Source organism: Lissotriton vulgaris, chromosome 4_1, assembly GCF_964263255.1.
Source record: "Lissotriton vulgaris chromosome 4_1, aLisVul1.2, whole genome shotgun sequence".
NCBI lineage: Eukaryota > Metazoa > Chordata > Amphibia > Caudata > Salamandridae > Lissotriton > Lissotriton vulgaris.
The window spans coordinates 1818257855-1818281386 of record NC_141691.1 but is presented as its reverse complement, the minus strand read 5'-3'; the positions used below and the strand labels follow the sequence as shown (position 1 = coordinate 1818281386).

The window sequence follows — 23532 nt, the reverse complement described above, 5'->3', positions numbered from 1 at the left end:
TTAAAGGCCTATCAGCCTGATAGATATCACCCAAAAACTGATGGGACAGATTATCCTAGTCCAGGGATGGATCGAGGAAAACAAGATCTTGAGCCCTTTTCAGGCTAGCTTCAGGATGAGTGGACCAGATATTCAGACTTCAGGTCTTGTACTGGAAAACGGTGAGTGTGGAGGGTGGCAGCTTCTACCTCATCTTCGTTGACCTGATGTCTGCGTTTGATCTGGTCCCTATCGATAAACTGTGGAGTGTACTGCTCGATTTTGGTTTACCACCCTGTCTCCTGGACGTGTTATTGAGGCTTCATACTGATACCTATGCTCAAGTTAGGTGTGGGAAGAACGGAGAACTGTCAGCTCGCTTCCCGGTGAAACAGGGGGTGCGCCAGGGGTGTGTTCTGGCCCCCACCTTATTTTGTCTATATATTAATGGGCTTAGAGACCACCTACTTTGAGTAAAGGATACTGATGCTCCGAGGCTAGTCTCAGGTCGGGTTTCTGCGGTGATGTTCGCGGACGACACTTTGTTGTTGTCCAAGACATCAACGGGCATCCAACGAACCCTGGTCGGCTTTGCTGATTTCTGCGCATTGAGAGGCCTGGAGATAAATTTAGCTAAAACTAAATTTATGATTTTTAATCCTCCCAGGCAGACACGCCCAAACCCACTTCTGGACGGATCTCCTTTGGAGCGAGTAAAGACCTTTGAGTACTTGGGCATTACTCTCTCTGAACATCTGGAATGGGGAACAGCGTTTACAATGCAACTTTTACCACGCAGTACCTTTACCACGCAACTTTTACAACACAAGTCGTTACAATGACTTGCGCTGGGGGGCGTTATAGTATAGGGAATAGTTTAATTTACTATCCAAAACCTTCCCTACTATCCACAGGGACTGGAGTTGGAATAGTAAATTAAACTATTCACTATCCAGCACCCCCAACGCAAGTCATTGTAACGACTTGCGTTGTAAAACCTGCGTGGTAAAGGCATGCGTTGTAAAAGCATGCGTAGTAACGACATCCATCCTCTGGAATGGGATACCCAGTTAGCAAAGGCTGCTCCTAAGTTAACCCAAGTAGCAAGGGGATTCAGAAAATGCATAGAGTGTCTGAGTTTAAGCCAGCTGCCCCTGTCATTGAAATTTACAAACTACAGGCTAGAGCGGCCTCTTTGTATGGGGCGGAACTCTGGGGACACCAAAGGCCTACTAACCTCATGAAGGTAGAACATACATTTATGAGGAATATACTGGGTCTTCCAGTGAGTACTCCGTTAGTACCCCTCCGTATGGACCTAGGGCTACTCCCTATTGAGGAGGAAGTGGCACTACGACCAATAACCTACTGAGGTAGATTATGGTCAGTGCCTGAACTTGCTTACTATAAACATGAATTTTGGGAGATCTGGGATGTATTGAGAACAAAGAAAATCCTGTGGCTAACACACATTAAGGCAATTAGCACTAGGATTGGCCTACCCGAGCTCTGGGAAACACCTGATGTAGCTTGCCCAGCGCTAACTAGGGCTGATTTGGTTCGCCACTTCAGGCACTATAATCTATTGTCTCTCCATGCGAGTTCCACAGTTGGAAGATTGATAATTGAGTTTCTTCAAGTAAAAGAAGATTATAAAAAGGAAGATTTTTTAGATTTGATCTATCCACCACTGGCGAGGAAACTATATATACACAAATCAGGATGGGTAGTCTTCCGCTCATGGCGTTTACTAGCAAATGGGACAGCAATAAGAACACTGAGTGTCCAGCACGTAACCACAATCTTGAAAAAAAAATTCTGCCCGGCTTATTAGTCTGTACGGAAACAGTGGGTGATACCAATTTGCAGAAACCTAGGTTTCAGACAGTGTGCTCAAGCGTTTAGAGTCCTAAAGTATGACACCCACCCCCCCCCCCCATTATTTTTGCCGTTTCGCGTTTTTTAAACGGGATGTGGCATAGACATAGAAATTTCTTAATGATTTAACTGGACAGTAGGAATATTTGTATAAAATGTTATGAACTCTTTTGATAACCAATTCAATGTTTAATACGTTTTTATGACGGGATGGACTAAGCCACAGTTTTAATCTTGTGAATAATGTGTATATATATATTATTTGAATTGACCTTGTATTGTTTTATGTTATCTAATCTTTTTATTTTTTGTCATGTATGTATTTTAACATGCACTTTTATGGTTCGTTGTGACCGAAATAAAGTTATCGATTGATTGAAATATTTTCTAATATTTTACTCTGTTTTCAGAATTGTATTGTGATTCTTCTTGTGTTGTGTTTTCACTTTATTATGATTTGTCTGCTGCATAATTACTTTACATATTGCCTCTAAGTTTAGCCAGCCTGCAGCTTGTGCCAAGCTTCCAGAGGGTTAAGTGCACATTAATTTAGTGACTGTTTGTGATTCACCTTGACAAGGATTGTTGCTGTTGCTTGACCAGGGCTAACACCCCAGTCAAACAACAGCCTAATTTCTCACACAAGGGCTTCATAATTTAGAGAAGAATTAAAAACAAAACTTTTTAGGCTGAGCTTGGGCAGCACATGCCCTGCTCTGCGAGGCATACTGTATTCAGATGTGGATGCTCTGCCCACTCCCTGCCCATATTTTACATTGGCTTGTGTCATTGTCCTTTAGAAACTGTGGCTTTTCATTGTTCTAGCCTATTGGCTTAGTAGTCCCTCCTTAGTTCCACCTTGTCTCATTTTGTAACCTCCCATGAGGACACCCCCTGTTACATGTGTTGTTACTTGGTAGACTATTCATTACAGCCTCCAAGCACTATTTGCTTAAATGGTTTTTTCCTGCCTGACACGCTCTCCCCCATTGCTTTAATAAAAAAAAAATATTTTACTGCATGCTTATGCAGTGGAAGCCGTGTGTTTGGTTTATTTACGGCACCCACGCGGCTGCATAGTTCTTTTAGTATTTGACTACAACAGGTGCAGGCACTTTGCTCCAACCCTTCTTTTGCTAGTTTGTTGTTCTTTTAGTATTTGTTAACTTTTTTTTCAACTGCCTTTCTAAGGAAAGGGGCATAGCCACCTTTGAAGTGATACCGTGGCATGGGGCGCGTTTACAAAATAAAGCATTTGTTTGTCAAGTCGGCAAACAAATGCTTCTTTTTGTAAAAGTGCCCCATACTGCGCTTTCACTTTATTGGTGGCCACGTCCCTTTCTTTAGACATGGCTCATTTAAATTTCTCACCTATATTCGTAGAAAATCTATGAATAGAAAGTATTACCTTTTCACAAGAAATTTTTGACTCCTTTGAGAATCTGACCTTTAATTTTCAGGTAAAAAAAATGATTAACTGTTGCATAAACATTGAGGGAGGAAAATGAGTAATAATATCTAAACATAGATATAGACCTTCTTTCTTACAGAGAGTTCAAATACGAATTACATCTCTCCAAGTTGATTCAAGAACACTGATTTTTCAAGAATTTCACTAACCCTATTAACATTCTGTTAGATATTTTAGGGCATTTTCTAATGTTCAAGTACATTTTAAATAAAGATATTTTCTTTCACACTACCAGCCACTGCTAGATACTTTGTTGCTAGGCTACAGTTCTATCATGACAACGGCAAATTGTACTCAGTTATCATCATGCTATGCTATCTTGATAAGTAAAAAATAAATGTCTGTTCAAAACCTCAATTCCAACATGATTAAATACAGCTCCTTTGCAATCTGTGCCACATTTACATTATATGAATAAGGTCTCTAGTATAAGCAGAAGTAAAATAGGGAATAACTTCCATCTACTCCTTGATGTAACACAAAGTGAATCCATTAGCCATAAGTGAAATGCAAGTTTTAGCAGAATCATAAAGCGACTATTGCTCACCAAAAGTATGCCCTCTTCTTCAAATTCCAACCATTTTAGTGCCTAAACAAAAAGGCCAACTTCAGCAACTGAAAAGATTTTTCTTCTTCAAAGTATCCCTGATCCCCATCTTTGTCTCTTTTTAGCATAATGTAGTAAATTGAATTACTCCTGATAATCCTTTTATAAGTTAAAGATCTCGTCTCATCTGCAAACATTTATGTTGGGCGAATCTATTCAGTTCTTGGAAAAAGAATAATCATCGCTTTTTACAAAAAAAATAGGACCACAGTTGTTTAATTTCAAATTGTTTCCAAAGCTTTCCTCATCACAGCTAACATGGTTTACACATGCCTTCCCATAGTCAGCTACATTGTTGTACCAAGTATGTATCCATCAGCTATGGTGATTCACAGGTAACATTAAAAAAACATCTTTAGGTCTGTCCACTCCAGATTGTTTTCTGACTTTTCAGATGGGGTAATTCCTCCTTAATGTTTTTTATATAATTGGCATCCCAAAAGGTTTGTCAATTCCAGAAGGTTAGTAGGATGGATACTAGTTGAAGCAAAATGTAGGCCTGAGATGACCACTACTCCTAGGTAATACTCAAAGCTACTATTTTCACTTTTTAACTCAAATATAAGGAGTCAAAAGTATTATTTTATTCTCCATTTTATTTAAATCTTGAGTCTACTAAAGAATGGCTGTTTTCTGTGATGCATATTTTAATGAAAGAAGAGGTCAGCATTACATTCGGTCAAAAAATATTCATGTTTTAACAATGTTATCTTTCCCTACAGTAGTAGTTACTATTCAAATCCTTTATGCTACATAATTAAATATTTCCCTCCTCTGACATTTCCCAAATATTCTACAAATATCAATTACACCTTATTTTTCTAATGACCTTTAAGACAGACCATTTCACCAGTTAATTGACAGCAACAATAATCCACTACTAATTCTCTACAGAATAAGTATTGCAAGGTTTTTAGTTTATATCATTTACAATATTGGATTGGCCCCAGTACTTTGAATGAGTTACATTAGTGGAAAAATAAGAGAACATTGACACTGGTATGTAATATTACAGGTAAGTGTCCAGATGTGTTCCAGTTTTTCAGAAGAACTGGAGGAATCAAGTTGGTTTAACATAATGTAACTCTTTGGAAAATTGTTAATTAGCAATGTGAAGCTCCAGGTCTTTTGGTCAACTTACATTAGAATTTGATCTGATCCTATCTTAAGAGAGAAAATACATTGATCTAAGGGAATCGTGGAATAGTCCATAATTTTTAAGTCCAAATCAAAAGAAAGAAAACTGGTTGAAGACATTTCTTGTTGAATGTCTCAGACAACTATTAGACAGTTTATTTGGGAATTGTTTCCTAACTTCATATTTTATCCTTAAGGATAATGAGAATAAGAATGTTAAATTGGAAAAATATTCTAAAGATAATCTATTTATTAAAGTGGTTCGACAAATGTGTAAATCATATAATTTGAAGAGAGAGTGTGTGAATTGTATTGATCAGTTAATACAATTTGAGGAATATCTGGGCTAACATTGAATTCTATTTATATGTTTTCTCAGAATGAGTATCTGGATGAAGTAGCTGTGTGATAATCATTTTGAAGTCAAACATGATTGTCTTTTAACTGTCAATACTGGTCTAAATGCTCACAATTTCTTCCATTCTATCTTGTTGAAGTGTAATATCAGTACCCTTCCAAAGTTTTGTTAATAATTCCTTAGCAAAACATCAATATTTGTACCATTCCCTGTTACTGACAAGTTTTATTAGTTCATAGCTTTAGTGCATTCATAGAATTACTTCAATGGTATGTCTGAATATTTGGATAATTTGATTTGATTTTTGATGCACCACCATTGACAAGATGTTTACAACATCTCAAGGATTTAGGGATTGTGTTGATACTGCCATCTTTGGATAATGGTGATTTATTATTAGCAGTTATTTGTAATTCGTATATAAAAATGTATTATTAAACCAAAATATTATTTACTAGGTATTTGGCTCGAATTACATTTAATAATGATTTGTAAAATGCTCAGCAGTGTTAAAGAATTTCAGGAAATAAGTGTGAAGGAAGCCCTTGGCATGTTGATGTTAGGATGTATAGCAACAAACAAAGTGGTAGAAGGAATGCTTCAATTCATCTCAGCCAGAACTAATCACTTGGGGCCTTGAAATGTAGAAAGAACGTTTAAGCAAAACACCCATTAGCAAACAACACTTTTCCAACATAGGTACAGGTGGCCTGATCTGTTTCTTTTTATCAGGATAACAACATAGCTGTATTTTGTTTCCATTATGATGTATTGTATGTAAATATATCTAATTTGCACATCTTGAAAATTTGGCAAGGAGGTGGACCTGCTGAAACTATGCTGGACATTCCAGAACTAGGTCTTCTTTAAGTGAGAACGGTAGTTCCAAAAAGTACTTTTTCCGTAGGTGTTCAAGCAGCTTGAAACCATCACTGGTGTGGATCGTCACTATATTCAGGCTACAATTCACATGTTCACTGTCAGTTGTTTGGGAAGTAAAATATGAGAAAAGTATGTAGAGTCATATCCAGCTTGCATGCATTGATGCAATAGGCTTTAATTATACAATTGGCACAGCGTGTAAAACACATTGAAAACCATCCCTGTGTTGATGTGATCTAGAAAAAGCAAACAAATCAACACTGCCATCAATTTACATTACTTAGTAGGACATGTGTCACCAGCAGCAAACATTACTTGCATTGGTGATATCCACCATAGCATTATGCCTGTCTTTCTGTGATATTTCGTTAGTGTGAAACTATCCAAAAAGTAGTGGAGTTCTGTACATGGGCATAAACTTGAATGAGATCAACAAGTGATAGAAGAGGTAGCAGGTTTGTGGACAGTTAATGCATTGTGACGAGATGTTCTTTAAAGAAGTGCATCTTTAAGTTTTTCGTCAATTTCATCAGCATTGCAACAGGCCTGCTGTTAATCAATGCATTTTTCAGTAGAACCTTATACTCCTTTGAATTTAAATTACACAGGAAAGGACTACCCTATGTGTCCCCCTCCTTCTCTTTCTTCATGCTCACTTTCATGTACTCTATTTCAGTCTGTTGTCTCTCATAGTCTGATTCTATCTTGTTTTTCCTTTCTTACAATCACATCCACTTTCGGTCCTTTTGTATCTCTTCAGTTATCCCCCTCTTTTTCTTTCTTATTCTCAATCAATCAATCAAGCCCTTTGCAGAGCGTGCTACTCACCTGTGAGGGTCTCAAGGCGCTAGGGGGTGGATGGAGACACTACTGGTCGGACAGCCAGGTCTTGAGGAGTCTCCTGAAGGTCAGCAGGTCCTCGGTCTGCCGTAGATGGGCGGAGAGGGTGTTCCACTTCTTGGCGGCCAGGTGGGATAATGATCTGCCACCGATGGTTGTTCAGCGGATGCGTGGGATAGTGGTGAGGGTGAGGTCGGCGTATGTCACCTCCTCCTGACCTCACCATTTCCTTTTCTTAACTTTTCTTTTACCTTTTGTCTATCCATACCTTTTTACCTCGCCAGGCCTTATTTTCCTCTATACCCACTTCTAATTTACATTCACACTACAATTTTCTATTCTTTTTTATTTCTCCCAATTATAGGTCTTTCTCTGTCTGTCCATTCTCTGTCACATCTCCCCATCTCATTTTTCTATTCCAAATTCCTCAGTTTTCATTGCCTAGGTTTCCGATTTCAAACAATGAACATCTCTCCTTTCTTCTCTTTTGCCTACTCATTTCTTTTTTCTTTCCTATCTTCTGACTCTCGTACCTCTCCTCTATTTATTTTTGCTCATTTTTCTACTTGATAATCTATCATTTACTCCTGCTACTCCAAAGTATCCTATTTCATGCTCATTTCCTGATTTTGTTTGCACTCAGTCTCCCTTCTCCCCCCGCTACACTGTATTGCTCTCCTCTGTCCAGATGATGCACATACTGTTCTGTCCCCTATCACCCTCTCTCACTCCTCTGTCTTTAAATATCATTACACTTCTCATTCCTCTCCTCTTATTATGCTTCCCTTTCTAATCAATTTATCTCACTGTCTTCTTCCACTTTTTCGGTGCTGTTCCCTTTTTGATATATTTTCTCTCCCCTCCTATCTCCCCCTCCTGTCTTTCTCTCCTATTTATCTTATCTCAGTCTGAAAAAAATGTTCTCCATTACATATAACCACAGTACATATCTACAGTCTCTCCACTCTCTGCTTATCACTCCATTTATTATAATTCTGCTTCCTCTACTCTAATCTCTTCTCTCTTCTTCCCCACCCCTCCCATCCCACCTTCTCCTCTCTCCCATGTTAATGTCGCATTTCTTTACTCTCTTCATTATATTACATTCTCTCCCATCTTTAATGCTCTATCATGTCCCACATCTGTTCTCTTTTTGTCTCTCATCTATCTCCATTTTCTTTCTTTATGCTGTTTCACCTGTCATCTTTCTTGTACATCTTAGCTCATTTTATTCACTCTTCTAATTTGCCATTCCTCTCTCTTTCTCCTCTATCACATTGTCTTCTCCTTCTTAATCTTGCTCCCCTCAGCTCTCCTTCTCAATACTATAGACTTGTTCTCTACTCCATGGTTTGTTCTCTCTTTATTCAGTGTTTCAGTCGCTTTTTTATCTGTCGCTCCTTCCCCTTTTGATTCTGCTCCATTTTGTCTTTCTAAATCCATTGCCATTATTGTTATCTTTCTACCTGCTCCTAAATTACTAATTTGTTGATTCCAGATTTTCAGAAGGTTTGCTTGCAAATCCCTGCAGGACAAACTATTTTGATGCAGATAAACTTGTTTCAATTGATATACCCTCATATTTAAAATGTTAGCTATGTACACGAGGATCATTTGAAGTTATTTTAATAATTTTGTAATCAAATAATAGTTAAAAAAAAAGACATTAAAATACAGAAAATTCCAGTTTTGGTAGCTCAGGTCAAAACATATCCCATTTTCCGGTAACGGGAAGATGACGACATTCAGATTTGAGCTGTAGTGTAGAGAGCAAGGAATCACCCATATCCTTCTAGTGATATATAAATATGTGTATCATATACATATATATATATATATATATATATATATATATATATATATATATATATATATATATATATATATATATATATATATATATATATATATATATATATATATATATATATGATAGAAATGGAGGTCTCTGGTTGGCAGAGGTAATGGGGATAAACACTTTGGATAACCCCTGCTCACCCCCTTGCTAGCTTGGCACGAGCAGACAAGCTTATCCCAAAGGCAATGTGTAAAGAATTTGTACTCAAAACACATAGTAATACAGTGATAACACCACAAATGGACGACACACCAGTTTAGAAAAATAAAGTATCTTTATCTAAACTCAACAGTATCAAAACAACAAAAATTCAACATACATGTGATAAGAATATGACTTTAAAAATGTTCAAGCAACTTGGTCCTTAGAAAACTATGGATGCCTGATTCCACACTAAGGGGGTCATTAGGATCGCGGACGGACTTGAGTCCGTCCGCGACCCCAGAGTATGAGGGAACGTCCGCATGGGCAGCGGCGTTCCCTCTGTGCTGATTAGGATGTGACCGCCAGGGTGGCGGTCACATCCTAATCATTCATTGACAGCATGTATGAGTGAATCTACAGGTAAGTGATTAGATGTGTGTATACATCTATGAATCACTGAGTGGGTTTTTAGATACTTGTATTGCTGTGACAATGGATTCAAATATGATACTCTGTATTTTACAAAGAGTGATGAAAGATTTTACTTGTGTATGAAAAGGTGTATGTGATTGTCACGTGGATGATGTCATCAGTGATCTCATCAGTGATGTCATTTGGATGTCATCAGTGATGTCACTGACCATGTCATGAATGATCTAATATGTGATATCATCAGCAGTGCATTGCGGGTGCGCGAAATATAGTTAGTACAACTAACTATATGGGAGCAATTTCAATGGTTTTGTATGAGTGAAATGTCCAGCTAACTATAACACCCCTAAAACTTTTTTTGAGTGAATTTCAAAGGTTTTTTTAAAGCTAATTCCTAACTATATAAGGCCTGAAACCTATGGTTTTTTCAGTGAATTTCAAAGGTTTTTTAAATGCTAATTCCTAACTATATAAGACCTGAAACCTATGGTTTTTTAAGAGAATTTGCAAGGTTTTTTAAATGCTAATTCCTAACTATATAAGGCATGAAACCTATGTTTTTTTAAAAAAAAAAAAAAAAAATATATATATATATATATATATATATATATATATATATATATATATATATATATATATATATTGATATATATATATTGATATATATATATTGATATTTATATATATATATATCGATAGATAGATAGATAGATAGATAGATAGATAGATAGATAGATAGATAGATAGATAGATAGATAGATAGATAGATAGATTTATATTTATACGTTTTCACATCTTGAAAACTTTCTTGGTAAAGTTGTGAAATATTGTAAAATATGTACGTAAAACAAAACCATATCTTTTCAAATTACTAAATGTCAATTATGTTTGAGTGTTTTCCATCAGACTGAGTCAACCGTTAATTTATTTCAGAATCACATCTCTATTCATACTACTTGTAAACATGCATAACATTACTAGAATCTTGAAAGCTTTTGATGCACATCAGACAAATTACCACTTAACGCAAATAGATGTCTTGTTAGACATCATTGTTTCTGTTTAAATCTCTTCAGCTCCTTCCTTCCTGTAAATTGTTTTGGAATTTTGTACAAAATTAAACCAGCATATATACTTTTTACTGTGCTTCTCTACATTCTAATTTAAAGTATTACATAGTTTAAGTGAACTACAGTTGATTTTTCCCGTTCCTGTAGTAAGCTGGAAACATAAGTCACATATTTTGAAAAGGGCTTATATACACGTGCGAAAGGGGATATGTTTGTACCCCATTATCACCTATTTCACCTGAGTATAAACCACATAGTTTTAAAGCTGATTTAGGATTAGTTAATATGTTATTTATATTTTTGCTGTTTTCGTGCTAGTGCTCTCTCGGTTAAAGATGGTAGCCTCACTTAGAAATTATAGTAAAGCCTTTTGGAAGGTAGTTAATACCCCATTTTTGTCAGAAGAGGGTGTGCCATTACTGGATGTATATACAGATGAGCATACGTGGGTAATTCACTATCAGACGTTTTTGCAAAAGACAGAGAATACATTCTCTGATGTTGCCTGGATGTCCCCAAAAGAATATCTTCCTAGGTCCTTTGAACTGGAATAAATAGAGCTTGTCCTTTCTCAGTCTCCTTTCATGAAGGCTGCTGACCCAGAGGGGCTCCCTGTGGATATTTTCCTCTCAACCAAACAATTGTGGGCCCCACTGTTGACAATTGTTTTTTATGCAATAGCTAAAATAGGGCTGATGCCTTCTTGGAAGCAGCCTCTAATCATTTCAGTTTATAAGAACGGAAAAGGCTCTAACCCAGCTAACTACCTACCCATCTTCCTAATGGACAGCACAGCTAAGCCAGTGGGCTAACTTTTACTGAACAGGCTTGAAGACTGGGTGGTGGAAAAAAAGTCTCTCGCCGAGATTCAGTATGGTTTTAGGAAGGGCAAGGGTACATTAGATCAGTGCCTAAACCTGACTTTAGTGGCAGCAAAATATTCCATAGTAATGAAAGGTCAACTTTGCATGGCCTTTATGGACCTCTCAGCAGCCTTTGACTGCATGGCACGTAGTAGACTTTGGTCCATTATGGCGGACATGGGAATGGAGGCTCTGATAGGTGCATCGTACATAGTACGGTATGGGAAGCAGGGGGAATGCTCAAGCCTTTTAAAATTGGAAAAGGTGTAAGACAGGGATGCGTGCCCACCCCTTTTGTTTGCCCTCTACACCAATAAGCTAAATGAGGTCTTAAAATGGAAAAGTTACCCCATTTGTTGACTCAACTCTTCTCCCTATTCTGATGTATGCAGATGACGCTACGCTATTTGCTAGAATATACATGGTCCTGCAAAATCAAATCGAGAAATACTTGTCTTTTATGGCTGACTTGGAACTCTATGTCCATAAAACAAAGACTTTTGTTATGGTTGTAGGGGAGGAGTCTAAGAGAATGTTGAGACTCCAACTACGTCAATGAAAAAAATGAACATATTTAGGTGTCCTTTTCAACTCTAAATTGAAATGGAAGGAGATGGTGCTAAACAGAGTAAACCTCATGGGCAAAAGCAAAGCAGCAGTATTCAGGTTTTCCAAAAAAACTGGACTCTAAACCTGTCCAGGAAATGATTAAAGTGTATTTAGTCAAAACTACATCTTTTGCTACATATGGGCTGCAATCTGAGGTATTGCGGATGCTGAGGCATTGCAACATGAGGAGGATATGTTTGTTAAGAGGCTGTTGTCTGTGCCAAGTGCATGCTCCAACTATGTCTGCCATAAGGAATTGGGGTTACCTTTTATCAGGGACATCATTATGATGACCCTACTGTTATTTTGGCTTTAACACCTTGGCTGCTAGGCGTTTTCCCCCTCCTGTGCTGGGAATTACCATTTTGCCGTTTCCATGACGAGCTCAGCTCGTCATCAGCACACGACACCCGTGGGTGATGACGAGCTGAGCTCGTCATCAGCATCGAAAGGGTTAATATGGAAAAGGAATACAGTGCAATTAAACCAACTTGTGGTAAAAGACATCATGAAATTAGATCAGGACCTTAGAATCTCTTGGCTGTCTTATGTTAGACAGTCTTTTATCTCCATGGGATTAAATGACCTTCATGACACCCCAGCTCTTTGTGAAAGCTTCCCCAAATCGAAGCGTAAAGTAACCCTGGGCAAAGCACTACGCTACGCTCGTGTAGTTTGTGAAATATGCTTTACTTCGCACTTTGCAAACTGCACGTAGCACAGTGCAAACACACGTAGCGTAGGGTAGTGCAGCGATCATTGTTTGCTTGCTCGCGGTCGTTTACGTCAAGTTGGCGACCGCGAGCAAGCAAAATGACATCCCGGCGAGACTTTTTCCTCGTTCGCGATCAGCAACATCAAGATCCTGATTGGGAGCGTGGGAAAAAAACCTCCCAGCGAGATTCTCAACGCAGGATGTCAAGTTTCTCAATGTGAGTGGTCGCATATGCTCGCAACCGCTCGCGATGAGAAACTACCAGTCCACGTTGAGAAAGCTGCTGCTTGAGTAAAAAACTACTTGAGTGGGAGAAAACTACAGCGCGTACTGTGAAAGATGCCGTTTTCAATCATTGCACAGTGCCGGATGCTTGTCCGCACTGTGCAATCATTGAAAACAGCATCTTGCACAGTGCGAACAGGGTACTACACAGTTCGCTTAGTGCTACGCGTAGCTCGAGTAGTGCGAAGTGCACTTTGCATAGTGCTCCTTCACAGACTACGCCCAGCCCTAGCATAATGAATGCTTTATGGCCAAAAGAACAAAAGATAGATGGGAAAGGAACAAAGGAAATGGTAAAATAATTGCATACTATGGTTTACCTCCTGCGTTGTATGGTTCCCATTCCTATCTATGTTTTGTTAAGAACCCGCAGCACAATTATATTTTGCTAAGATTTTGTTTCAATTACATTCCTTTAATGTTGGGTTATCCATCAAATCTATATTCAATAAACTATGGGCATATTATCAAGAAACAGCGTTAAAATAATCGCCGCTTTAGTGGCAGAAAACTGCCGCTAAAGCTGCAATAATGGACTTGATAATATGCCCTTGTGAATTCCAATAGAAGCCCATGTTCTGGTGTGAACATGGGCTTCTGTGGGAATTCTCTACGGCGTATTCAAGCCCATTATCGCCGTTTTAGTGGCAGTTTTCTGCCGCTAAAGCGGCGATAATGTTAACACCGTGCTTGATAATATGCCTCTATATTCCCTCATGTCCCTATGATGGAAAGTCAAATCAATTGACCCTTTATATATGTTTAGCTCAGCCTTTAACACATTATGTTTTATTTCAACATTCCAGCCCCATAGTCATTATGTTTTACTTAAATATTTAGCATCTACTGGCTTAAATTGCTGATACGATCAATAGAGACTGTACAGCTATACAGGGAATCTCTGCAAATGGTTTGTAATTATTGTCCAATGAATCTAAGAAGGATAACCTGATCTATTTAGCACCATATATATTTATTTTTTTGATAAAGGCAAATTTTGGAGTATATAGGATTTTAATGGCTAGTCATAATACATTTTAAAGAGTTTTACCACAGGATGCATTGTAATAATTTTAAATGAAATTAAATTCTGGATGATATGCTGCTTGACTAGAACAATAAGTTACTCTTAGATTTTATTGTTATTTAAACAACTGTGGATAGGTATGTCTGAAGTAATGCAATCAAATTTTGTAAAGGAAATCGATTATTTGTATTAACTTTTATGTATTTCTAATGCAAAATAAAGTTGATAATAAATGATTATATATATATTTATATAAAATAGTATGTATTTTATTAATCAGCTAATCAATTGCTTTTAATTACTAGTGATTGACTGTGGTCATCCTGGTGTACCACCAAATGCAAATATGTTTGGTGAAAAATTTACATTTGGATCGACTGTTCGCTTTTCTTGCACTGGAAGGAGAACTTTAATAGGCCACTCAACACGCACCTGTCAGCTGAATGGTCACTGGAGTGGATCTTTGCCTCACTGTTCTGGTAAGATCTTTTGCTTATATTTACAATGACTGTGATCAATCTCTTCACTTTTATTGATGTTCAGACAGAGTTGTTTTTTTTGCATGCTGGTGAATGTCAATCCTATGGGTGGCTGGTAAGACACTGAAAAGTTTATGGTTTGGGATAATCATGAATATCAGCTGGTTTATGGCGGTGCCAGAATTAAAGTTAATTTAAGATATGGGAAAAGGAGAGTGGTCTTAATACTCTATCATAGTCAAATTCCATGCATGATGACAGTATATTGAATGATGGTTTTGTGTGGAAAGGAATTAAAAGTGCCTGACAGAGCTAGCAAGCCCAGGGCACCAAGCACACATTTAGTCCTTTTTGGTTACGATTTCAGTGCTGCAGCTTTGTCGGAAACTGAGGAGGTAATCATGGATAACATATCAGAGGTTATTTTATTAATGCTCATTATAGAATTTCTTTTAATTATGCTTTTAGGATTGTAGGGCTCATAATTGGTCATAGTTTGAAAAGTACGAGGGTCAATAAAGGGGAGAGGATATAGCTTTAGGACTAGAGTGGTCGACCTCGAAGCTGGGGAACCGGGTTCGAGCCTCGGCAGCGATGTTCAACATCCTGTGATTCTAAGCAAATCACTTAATCTCCCTGTGCCCAACAAAAATGAATGTGTCCATCTGTAACAAAACTGGTGCTCTTGTAAAGTGCTCTGATAACCGAACTCGGGTCTAGTTCGCGCTATATAAAACTCAAAAAACTATCTTTAGTAATGGGAGAGCTGTCATGTTTTGAATAATCAAAGAACATTTATGATCAAAATATTGACTGTTCCGAAGGAAAATGAGTACATATGCTGAGAGGAAGTAGAGAGGGCTGTCTCATGGAATCAAAAGCATTTACTATTTTGTGGGTGAATGAGAATGCTTCTCTTGGTTCTTTCTGCACTGCTCTTGCCTTTTTCGGCATCTCTCTTGCTTCGTTGCCTCTTTTACTTCTTTCTGCACTTCTCTCTCCTCTTTCTGCACCCCCTTTGCCTATTTATGCACCCCTGTTGCTTCTTTCTGCACTTCTATTGCCCTTTTCTGCACCACTCTTGCTTCTTTCTGCACCTCACATGCCTCTTTCAGCACCTCTGTGGCTTTTTTATGCAGAGATCTTGCCTCTTTCTGCACCTCACTTGTGTCTTTCAGCACCTCTTTTGCTTTTTTCTGCAGATCTCTTGCCCCTTTCTTTACCCCTCTTATCTCTTTCTGCACCTCTCTTGCCTCTTTCTGCACCCCTGTTTCCTGTTTCTGCACCTTTACTGCCTGTTTCTGCACATTCCTTGCCACTTTCAGTATCTCTGTTACCTCTTTATGCACTTCTTATGCTCTTTCTGCACCCTTCACACCTCTTTCAGCACCTCTGTTGGTTCCTTCTGCACAGCTCTTGCTTTTTTCTGCACACCACTTGTCTCTTTCTGCACTTCTCTTGCTTCTTTCTCCACCTCTGTTGCTTCTTTCAGCAATTCTCTTGCCTCTTTCAGCACTTCTCTTCCTTCTTTTTGCACCTCTCCTGCCTCTTTCTGTATATCTCTTGTTTCTTTGTGCACAGCTCCTACATTCTTCTGTACCCCTCTTGCCTATTGTTGCACCTCTGTCGGTTCTTTCTACACTGTTCATGCTTCTTTCTACACCTCACTTGTCTCTTTCTGCACTTATCTTGCTTATTTCTACACCTCCATTGCTTCTTTCAGCAATTCTCTTGCCTCTTTCTGTACTTCTCTTCCTTCTTTTTGCACCCCTCCTGCCTCTTTCTTTACCTATGTTGCCTCTTTGTGCACCCCTCCTACCTATTTCCTCACCTCCCTTGCCTCTTTTTGAACCTCTGTTGGTTCTTTCTGCACTGTTCTTGCTTCTTTCTGCACCTTACTTGCCTCTTTCTGCACTTCTCTTGCTTCTATCTACACCTCCATTGCTTCTTTCAGCAATTCTCTTGCCTCTTTCTGTACTTCTCTTCCTTCTTTTTGCACCCCTCCTGCCTCTTTCTTTACCTATGTTGCCTCTTTGTGCACCCCTCCTACCTATTTCCTCACCTCCCTTGCCTCTTTTTGAACCTCTGTTGGTTCTTTCTGCACTGTTCTTGCTTCTTTCTGCACCTTACTTGCCTCTTTCTGCACTTCTCTTGCTTCTATCTACACCTCTGTTGCTTCTTTCAGTAATTCTCTTAGCTCTTTCTGTACTTCCCTTGCTTGTTTCTGCACCTCTCTTGTGTCTTGTGGCCCCTCTGTTGCCTCTTTCTGCATTTCACTTGCTTCTTTCGGCACCTCTGTTAATTATTTCTGCACCCCGCCTGCCTCTTTCTGCACCCCTCTAGCCTATTTGTGCAGCTCTCTTGCCTCTTTCTAGAACTCTCTTCCAGCACCACTCTTGCCTGTTTCTGTACCTCTGTTGCTTCTTTCTCCACTTGTCTTGCCTGTTTCTGCACATCTGTTACCTTTTTCAGCACTTCTGTTGGTTCTTTTAGCACTGCTCTTGCTTCTTTACACACCTCACTTGCCTGTTTCTACCTTTCTCTTGCTTCTTTCTACACCTCTGTTGCTTCTTTCAGCAATTCTCTTGCCTCTTTCTGCACTTCTCTTCCTTCTTTTTTCACCCCTTCTGCCTCTTTATGTACCTCTCTTGCCTCTTTGTGCACCTCTCCTACCTCTTTCTGCACCCCTCTCGCCTCTTTTTGTGCCTCTGTTGGTTCTTTCTGGACTGCTCTTGCTTCTTTCTGCACCTCACTTGCCTCTTTCAGCACTTTTCATGCTTCTTTCTACAGGTCTGTTACTTCTTTCAGCAATTCTCTTGCCTCTTTCTGCACTTCTCTTGCTTCTTTTTGCACCCCTCTTGCATTTTTCTGTACCTCTCTTGCTTCTTTGTGCACCTCTCCTACCTCTTTCTGCACCCTCTTGCTTCTTTTTGTATCTCAGTTGGTTCTTTCTGCACTTGCTTCTTTTTGTACCTCACTTGCCTCTTTCTGCACTTCTCTTGCTTCTTTCTACACATCTGTTGCTTCTTTCAGCAACTCTCTTGCTTTTTTCTGCACTTACCTTCCTTCTTTTGCACCCCTCCTGCCTCTGTGTGTACCTCTCTTGTCTCTTTGTGCACCTCTCCTACCTCTTTTTGCACCCCTCTTGCATTTTTCTGTACCTCTCTTGCTTCTTTGTGCACCTCAACTACCTCTTTCTGCACCCTCTTGCTTCTTTTTGTATCTCTGTTGGTTCTTTCTGCACTGCTCTTGCTTCTTTTTGTACCTCACTTGCCTCTTTCTGCACTTCTCTTGCTTCTTTCTACACATCTGTTGCTTCTTTCAGCAACTCTCTTGCTTTTTTCTGCACTTCCCTTCCTTCTTTTTGCACCCCTCCTGCCTCTGTGTGTACCTCTCTTGCCTCTTTGTGCACCTCTCCTACCTCTTTTTGCACCCCTCTTGCCTCTTTTTGCATCTCAGTTGGTTCTTTCTGCACTGCTCTTACTTCTTTCTGTACCTCACTTGCCTCTTTCTGCACTTCTCTTGCTTCTTCCTAAACCTCTGTTGCTTCTTTCATCAATTCTCTTAGCTCTTTCTGTATATCTCTTGCTTATTTATGCACATCTCTTGCCTCTTTTGGCACCTCTGTTAATTCTTTTGGCACCCCTCTTGCCTCTTTCTGCACCCCTCTTCCCTATTTGTGCAACTCTTTTGTCTCTTTCTACACCTCTATCCCTTTTTCTGCACCACCCTTGCCTGTTTCTGTACCTCTGTTGCTTCTTTCTACACTTCTCTTGCCTTTTTTTGCACCCTTCATGCCTCTTTCAGCATCTCTGTTGCTTCATTCTGCACTTCTCTTCCTTCTTTCTGCACCCCTTGTGCCTCCTTTTGCACCTTTGTTGTTCTTTCTGCACTTCTCTTGGTTCTTTCTGCACTGCTCTTGCCTCTTTCTATGTCCCCTTGCCTCTTTGAGCACCTCTATTGCTTCTTTCTGCACCTCACCTGCCTCTTTTAGCACCTCTGTTGTTTTTTTCTGCAGATCTCTTGCCCCTTTCTGCACCCCTCTTACCTCTTTCTGCAACTCTCTTGCCTCTTTCTGCATCCCTGTTCCCTGTTTCAGCACCTTTCCTGCCTGTTTCTGCACCACTCTTTCATCTTTCTGCACCCTGTGTGCCACTTTCAGGACCTCTGTTGCTTCTTTCTGCACTTCTCTTCCTTTTTCTGCACCCCTCGTGCCTGTTTCAGCACCTCTGTTGCTTCTTTCTGCACTCCATTCCTTCTTTCTGCACCTCTTGTGCCTCCTTCTGCACCTCTGTTGCCTCTTTCAGCACCTGTGTTGGTTCTTTCAACCCAGCTCTTGCTTCTTTCTGCACGTCACTTGCCTCTTTCTACACTACTCTTGCCTCATTCTACACCTCTGTTGCTTCTTTCAGCAATTCGCTTGCCTATTTTTGCACTTCTCTTCCTTCTTTTTGCACCCCTCCTGCCTCTTTCTGTACCTCTTTTGCCTCTTTGTGCACCTCTCCTACCTCTTTTTGCACCCCTCTTGCCTCTTTTTGTACCTCAGTTGGTTCTTTCTGAAATGCTCTTACTTCTTTCTGTACCTCACTCGCCTCTTTCTGCACTTCTCTAGCTTCTTCCTAAACCTCTGTTGCTTCTTTCATCAATGCTCTTAGCTCTTTATGTATGTCTCTTGCTTATTTCTGCACCTCTCTTGTCTCTTTCGGCACCTCTGTTATTTTTTTCTGCACTCCTCTTGCCTAGTTTGCACCCCTCTTCCCTATTTGTGCAACTCCTTTGTCTCCTTCTACACCTCTATTCCCCTTTTCTGCACCATCTTTTGCCTTTTTTTGCACCCTTCGTGCCTCTTTCAGCATCTCTGTTGCTTCATTCTGAACTTCTCATCCTTCTTTCTGCATCACTTGTGCCTCCTTTCGCACCTCTGTTGTTCTTTCTGCTCTTCTCTTGGTTCTTTCTGCACTGCCCTTGCCTCTTTGAGCACCTCTTTTGCTTCTTTCTGCACCTCACCTGCCTCTTTCAGCACCTCTGTTGCTTTTTATTTGCAGATCTCTTGCCACCTTCTGCACCTCACTTGCATCTTTCAGCAGCTCAGTTGCTTTTTTTCTGCAGATCTCTTGCCCCTTTCTGCACCCCTCTTACCTCTTTCTGCAACTCTCTTGCCTCTTTCTGCATCCCTGTTTCTGCACCAGTCTTGCCTCTTTCTGTACCTCTGTTGCTTCTTTCTGTACCTCTGTTGCTTCTTTCTGCACTTTTCTTTCCTCTTTCTGCACCCTTCAGCCCACTTTCAGTACCTCTGTTGCTTCTTTCTGCACTTCTCTTCCTTTTTCTGCACCCCTCGTGCCTGTTTCCGCACTTCTGTTGGTTCTTTCTACACAGCTCTTGCTTCTTTCTGCATGTCACTTGCCTCTTTCTACACTACTCTTGCCTCTTTCTACGCCTCTGTTGCTTCTTTCAGCAATTCTCTTACCTCTTTCCGCACTTCTCTTCCTTCTTCTTGTATCCCTACTACCTCTTTATGTACCTCTCTTGCCTCTTTGTGCCCGTCTCCTAACTCTTTCTGCATCCCTCTTGCCTCTTATTACACCTCTGCTGGTTCTTTCTGCACCGCTCTTGCTTCTTTCTGCCCCTCTTGCCTCTTTGAGCATCTCTTTTGCTTCTTTCTGCATTTCTCTCTCCTCTTTCTGCCCCTCTGTTGCCTCTTTATGTAATTCTATTGCCTCTTTCTGCACCTATCTTGCTTCTTTCTGCACCTCAATTGCCTCTTTCAGCACCCCTGTTGCTTTTTTCTGCAGATCTCTTGCCTCTTTCTGCACCCCTCTTTTCTCTTTCTGTACATCTCTTGCCTCTTTCTGCACTCCTGTTCCCTGTTTGTTCACCTTTCCTGCCTCTTTCTGCAGTTCTCTTGCTGTTTCGGCACCCTTCTCGCTTCTTTCAGCAACTCTGTTGCTTCTTTCAGCAAGTGTCATGCCTCTTCCTGCACTTCTCTTCCTTCTTTCTACCACCCTCCGGCCTCTTTTTGTACCTCTCTTGCCTCTTGTGCACCCCTCTTACCTTTTCCTACACCCCTTTTGCCTCCTTTTTTCACCTCTATTGGTTCTTTCTGTACTTCTCTTGCTTCTTTCTGCACCTCACTTGTCTCTTACTGCACTTCTCTTGCTTATTTCTACACCTCTGTTGCTTCTTTCAGCAATTTTCTTAGCTCTTTTTTCACTTCTCTTGCTTCTTTCTACACATCTCTTGTGTCTTCCTGGACCTCTGTTGCCTCTTTCTCCAGTTTGCTTTCTTGTTTCTGCACCTCTCTTGCCTCTTTCGGCACCTCTGTTAATTCTTTCTGAACCCCTCCTGCCTCATTCTGCACCCATCTCGCTATTTGTGCAACTGACTTGCCTCTTTCTACACCTTTTTATCCTCTTTCAGCACCTCTGTTGCTTCTTTCTGCACTTTTCTTCCTTCTTTCCGCACCCCACAAGCCTCCTTCAGCACCTCTGTTGATTCTTTATGCACTCCTCTTTCTTTTTCCTGCACCCCTTGTGCCTCCTTCTGCACTTCTGTTGTCTCATTCATCACCTGTGTTGGTTCTTTCTGTACTGCTCTTGCTTCTTTCTGCACCTCACTTGCCTCTTTCTGCACTTCTCTTACCTCTTTGTGCACCTCTCCTACCCTTTGTCTGCACCCCTCTTGCCTCTTTTTGCACCTCTGTCGGGTATTTCGGAACTGCCCTTGCGTCTTTCTACACCTCACTTGCCTCTTTCTGCACTTCTCTTGCTTCTTTCTAAACCCCTGTTGCTTCTTTCAGCGATTCTCTTACCTCTTTTTACACTTATTTTCCTTCTTTCTGCACCCCCAGCCTCTTTCTGTACCTCTGTTGCCTCTGTGTGCACCCCTCTTACTTTTTGTATCCCTTTTGCCTCTTTCAGCACCTCTGTTGCTTTTTCTGCACTTCTCTTCCATATTTCCGAACCCCTCTTGCCTCTTCCTGTAGTTCTATTGCCTCTTTCTGCACCTCTCTTGCATATTTCTGCACCTCACTTGTCTCTTATAGCACCTCTGCTGCTTTGTTCTGCAGATCTATTGCCTCTTTCTGCACTTCTCTTGCCTCTATCTGCACCCTCCGTACCTCTTTCAGCACCTCTGTTGCTTCTTTCTGCACTCCTCTTCCTTCTTTCTGCACCCCTTGTGCCCACGGACCTTTCTCCTGCTACTCCTGCAAATTCAGCGGTACCGACAACATCTCCGCTACGACCACACCACTGACTCCCGACCCCAACCACCTACAATGCATCCTTCTCAACACCTGTTCAGTCCACAGGCACCTATGGAATCTACTAGACACCACCTCCCCGGACGTCGCCTTCCTAACGGAAACATGGATGAACGCTTCCTCCGCCCCAGACATCACCATTGCCATCCCTGAAGACTATAAGATCACTCGCAAAGACCGCACCAGCCACACAGGAGGAGGAATCGCTATCGTCCATAAGAAATCAATCCGCATCTCAACCAGCTCTGACGCCAACCTCGCCAACTCCGAACACCTTCACTTCCAGATCCACATCGACCCCAAAACCACACTCAGAGGCACCCTCCTCTACAGACCACCAGGACCCCGCGCAAAATTCAGTGAAGACATCACGGACTTCATCACTCCACACGCGCTCCCCTCCAAAGAATACATCCTTCTGGGAGACCTCAACTTTCACCTTGAAAAGATCAACGACCGCAACACCACCACCCTCCTGGACAACCTCGCCAACCTCGGACTTAAAAGACTGGTCACTTCCCCCACCCACATCGCAGGTCACACACTCGACCCCATCTTCACCTCCAGCAATCATGTCTCCGTCAGCCACACTACGGATCTCCTCTGGACTGACCACAGCTGCGTTCACTTCACCTACAACAAGCCCAAACCCACCAACCACCTCCAACCGACTCTGCAAAGAAACTGGAACAAAATCACCACCGACCAGATCTCCTCATCGCTCCTTCTAAACACCCCAGCCCACTCCTCGGACCCAAACCTAGCCGCCGCCAACTTCACCCTATGGTTATCCAACACCGCCAACACCTTAGCACCACTGAAAAAACGTCAAAGCAAACCTGGCAACAAGAAGGCCTCATGGTTCAACGATGATCTTAAGAAGTCCAAGAAACTCTGCCGCACCCTTGAAAAAGCATGGAAAAAAGACCCAACCACCAGCACCAAGGACGCCTTCAAAAACGCCACCCGCACTCACCACCAACTAATCCGAAAGGCCAAGAAAACAGCACTCAAGGATCGACTTGACAACAACGCCCACAACAGCAAGGAACTTTTCAACATCGTCAAGGAGTTTTCCAATCCCTCGGCCAACTCCAACGACATCACCCCCTCTCAAGCCCTCTGCGACTCCCTAGCCTCATTCTTCCACAACAAGATTGCAGACATCCACAACAGCTTCGACAACCAACCCGGAGCCCAACCCACCCAACCACATGCTGAACACTCTCCCCCCGCGAACATCCTTAATGACTGGAACCCAATCTCCACTGAGGACACCATCCGCCTAATGAACTCCATCCACTCAGGATCCCCCACAGACCCATGCCCTCACCACATCTTCAACAAAGCAGACTCCGTCATAGCACCGCACCTCCGAGACGTCATCAACTGCTCCTTCAACTCCGCCACCTTTCCGGAAAACTGGAAACACGCTGAACTCACCGCCCTTCTGAAAAAACCCACAGCGGACCCCACCGAACTCAAAAATTACCGCCCCATCTCGCTCCTTCCATTCCCGGCCAAAGTAATCGAGAAAGCTGTCAACAACCAGCTCGCCGCTTTCCTCGAAGCCAACAAATCCCTCGACTCCTCACAATCTGGCTTCTGAGCAAAACACAGCACTGAGACCGCCCTCA

The 23532-nt window shown here is 41.1% G+C and overlaps 1 protein-coding gene across 1 annotated transcript in view; it reads left to right on the top strand.

Moving 5' to 3' along the window:
* Positions 1-23532, top strand: part of CSMD3 (CUB and Sushi multiple domains 3) — a 2596150-nt gene that overhangs the window by 2351300 nt on the left and 221318 nt on the right. Inside the window, exon 57 of the mRNA XM_086918068.1 lies at positions 14461-14634. Coding sequence (XP_086774194.1) covers positions 14461-14634 — 174 coding nt within the window. The remainder of the gene's footprint in view (positions 1-14460; positions 14635-23532) is intronic.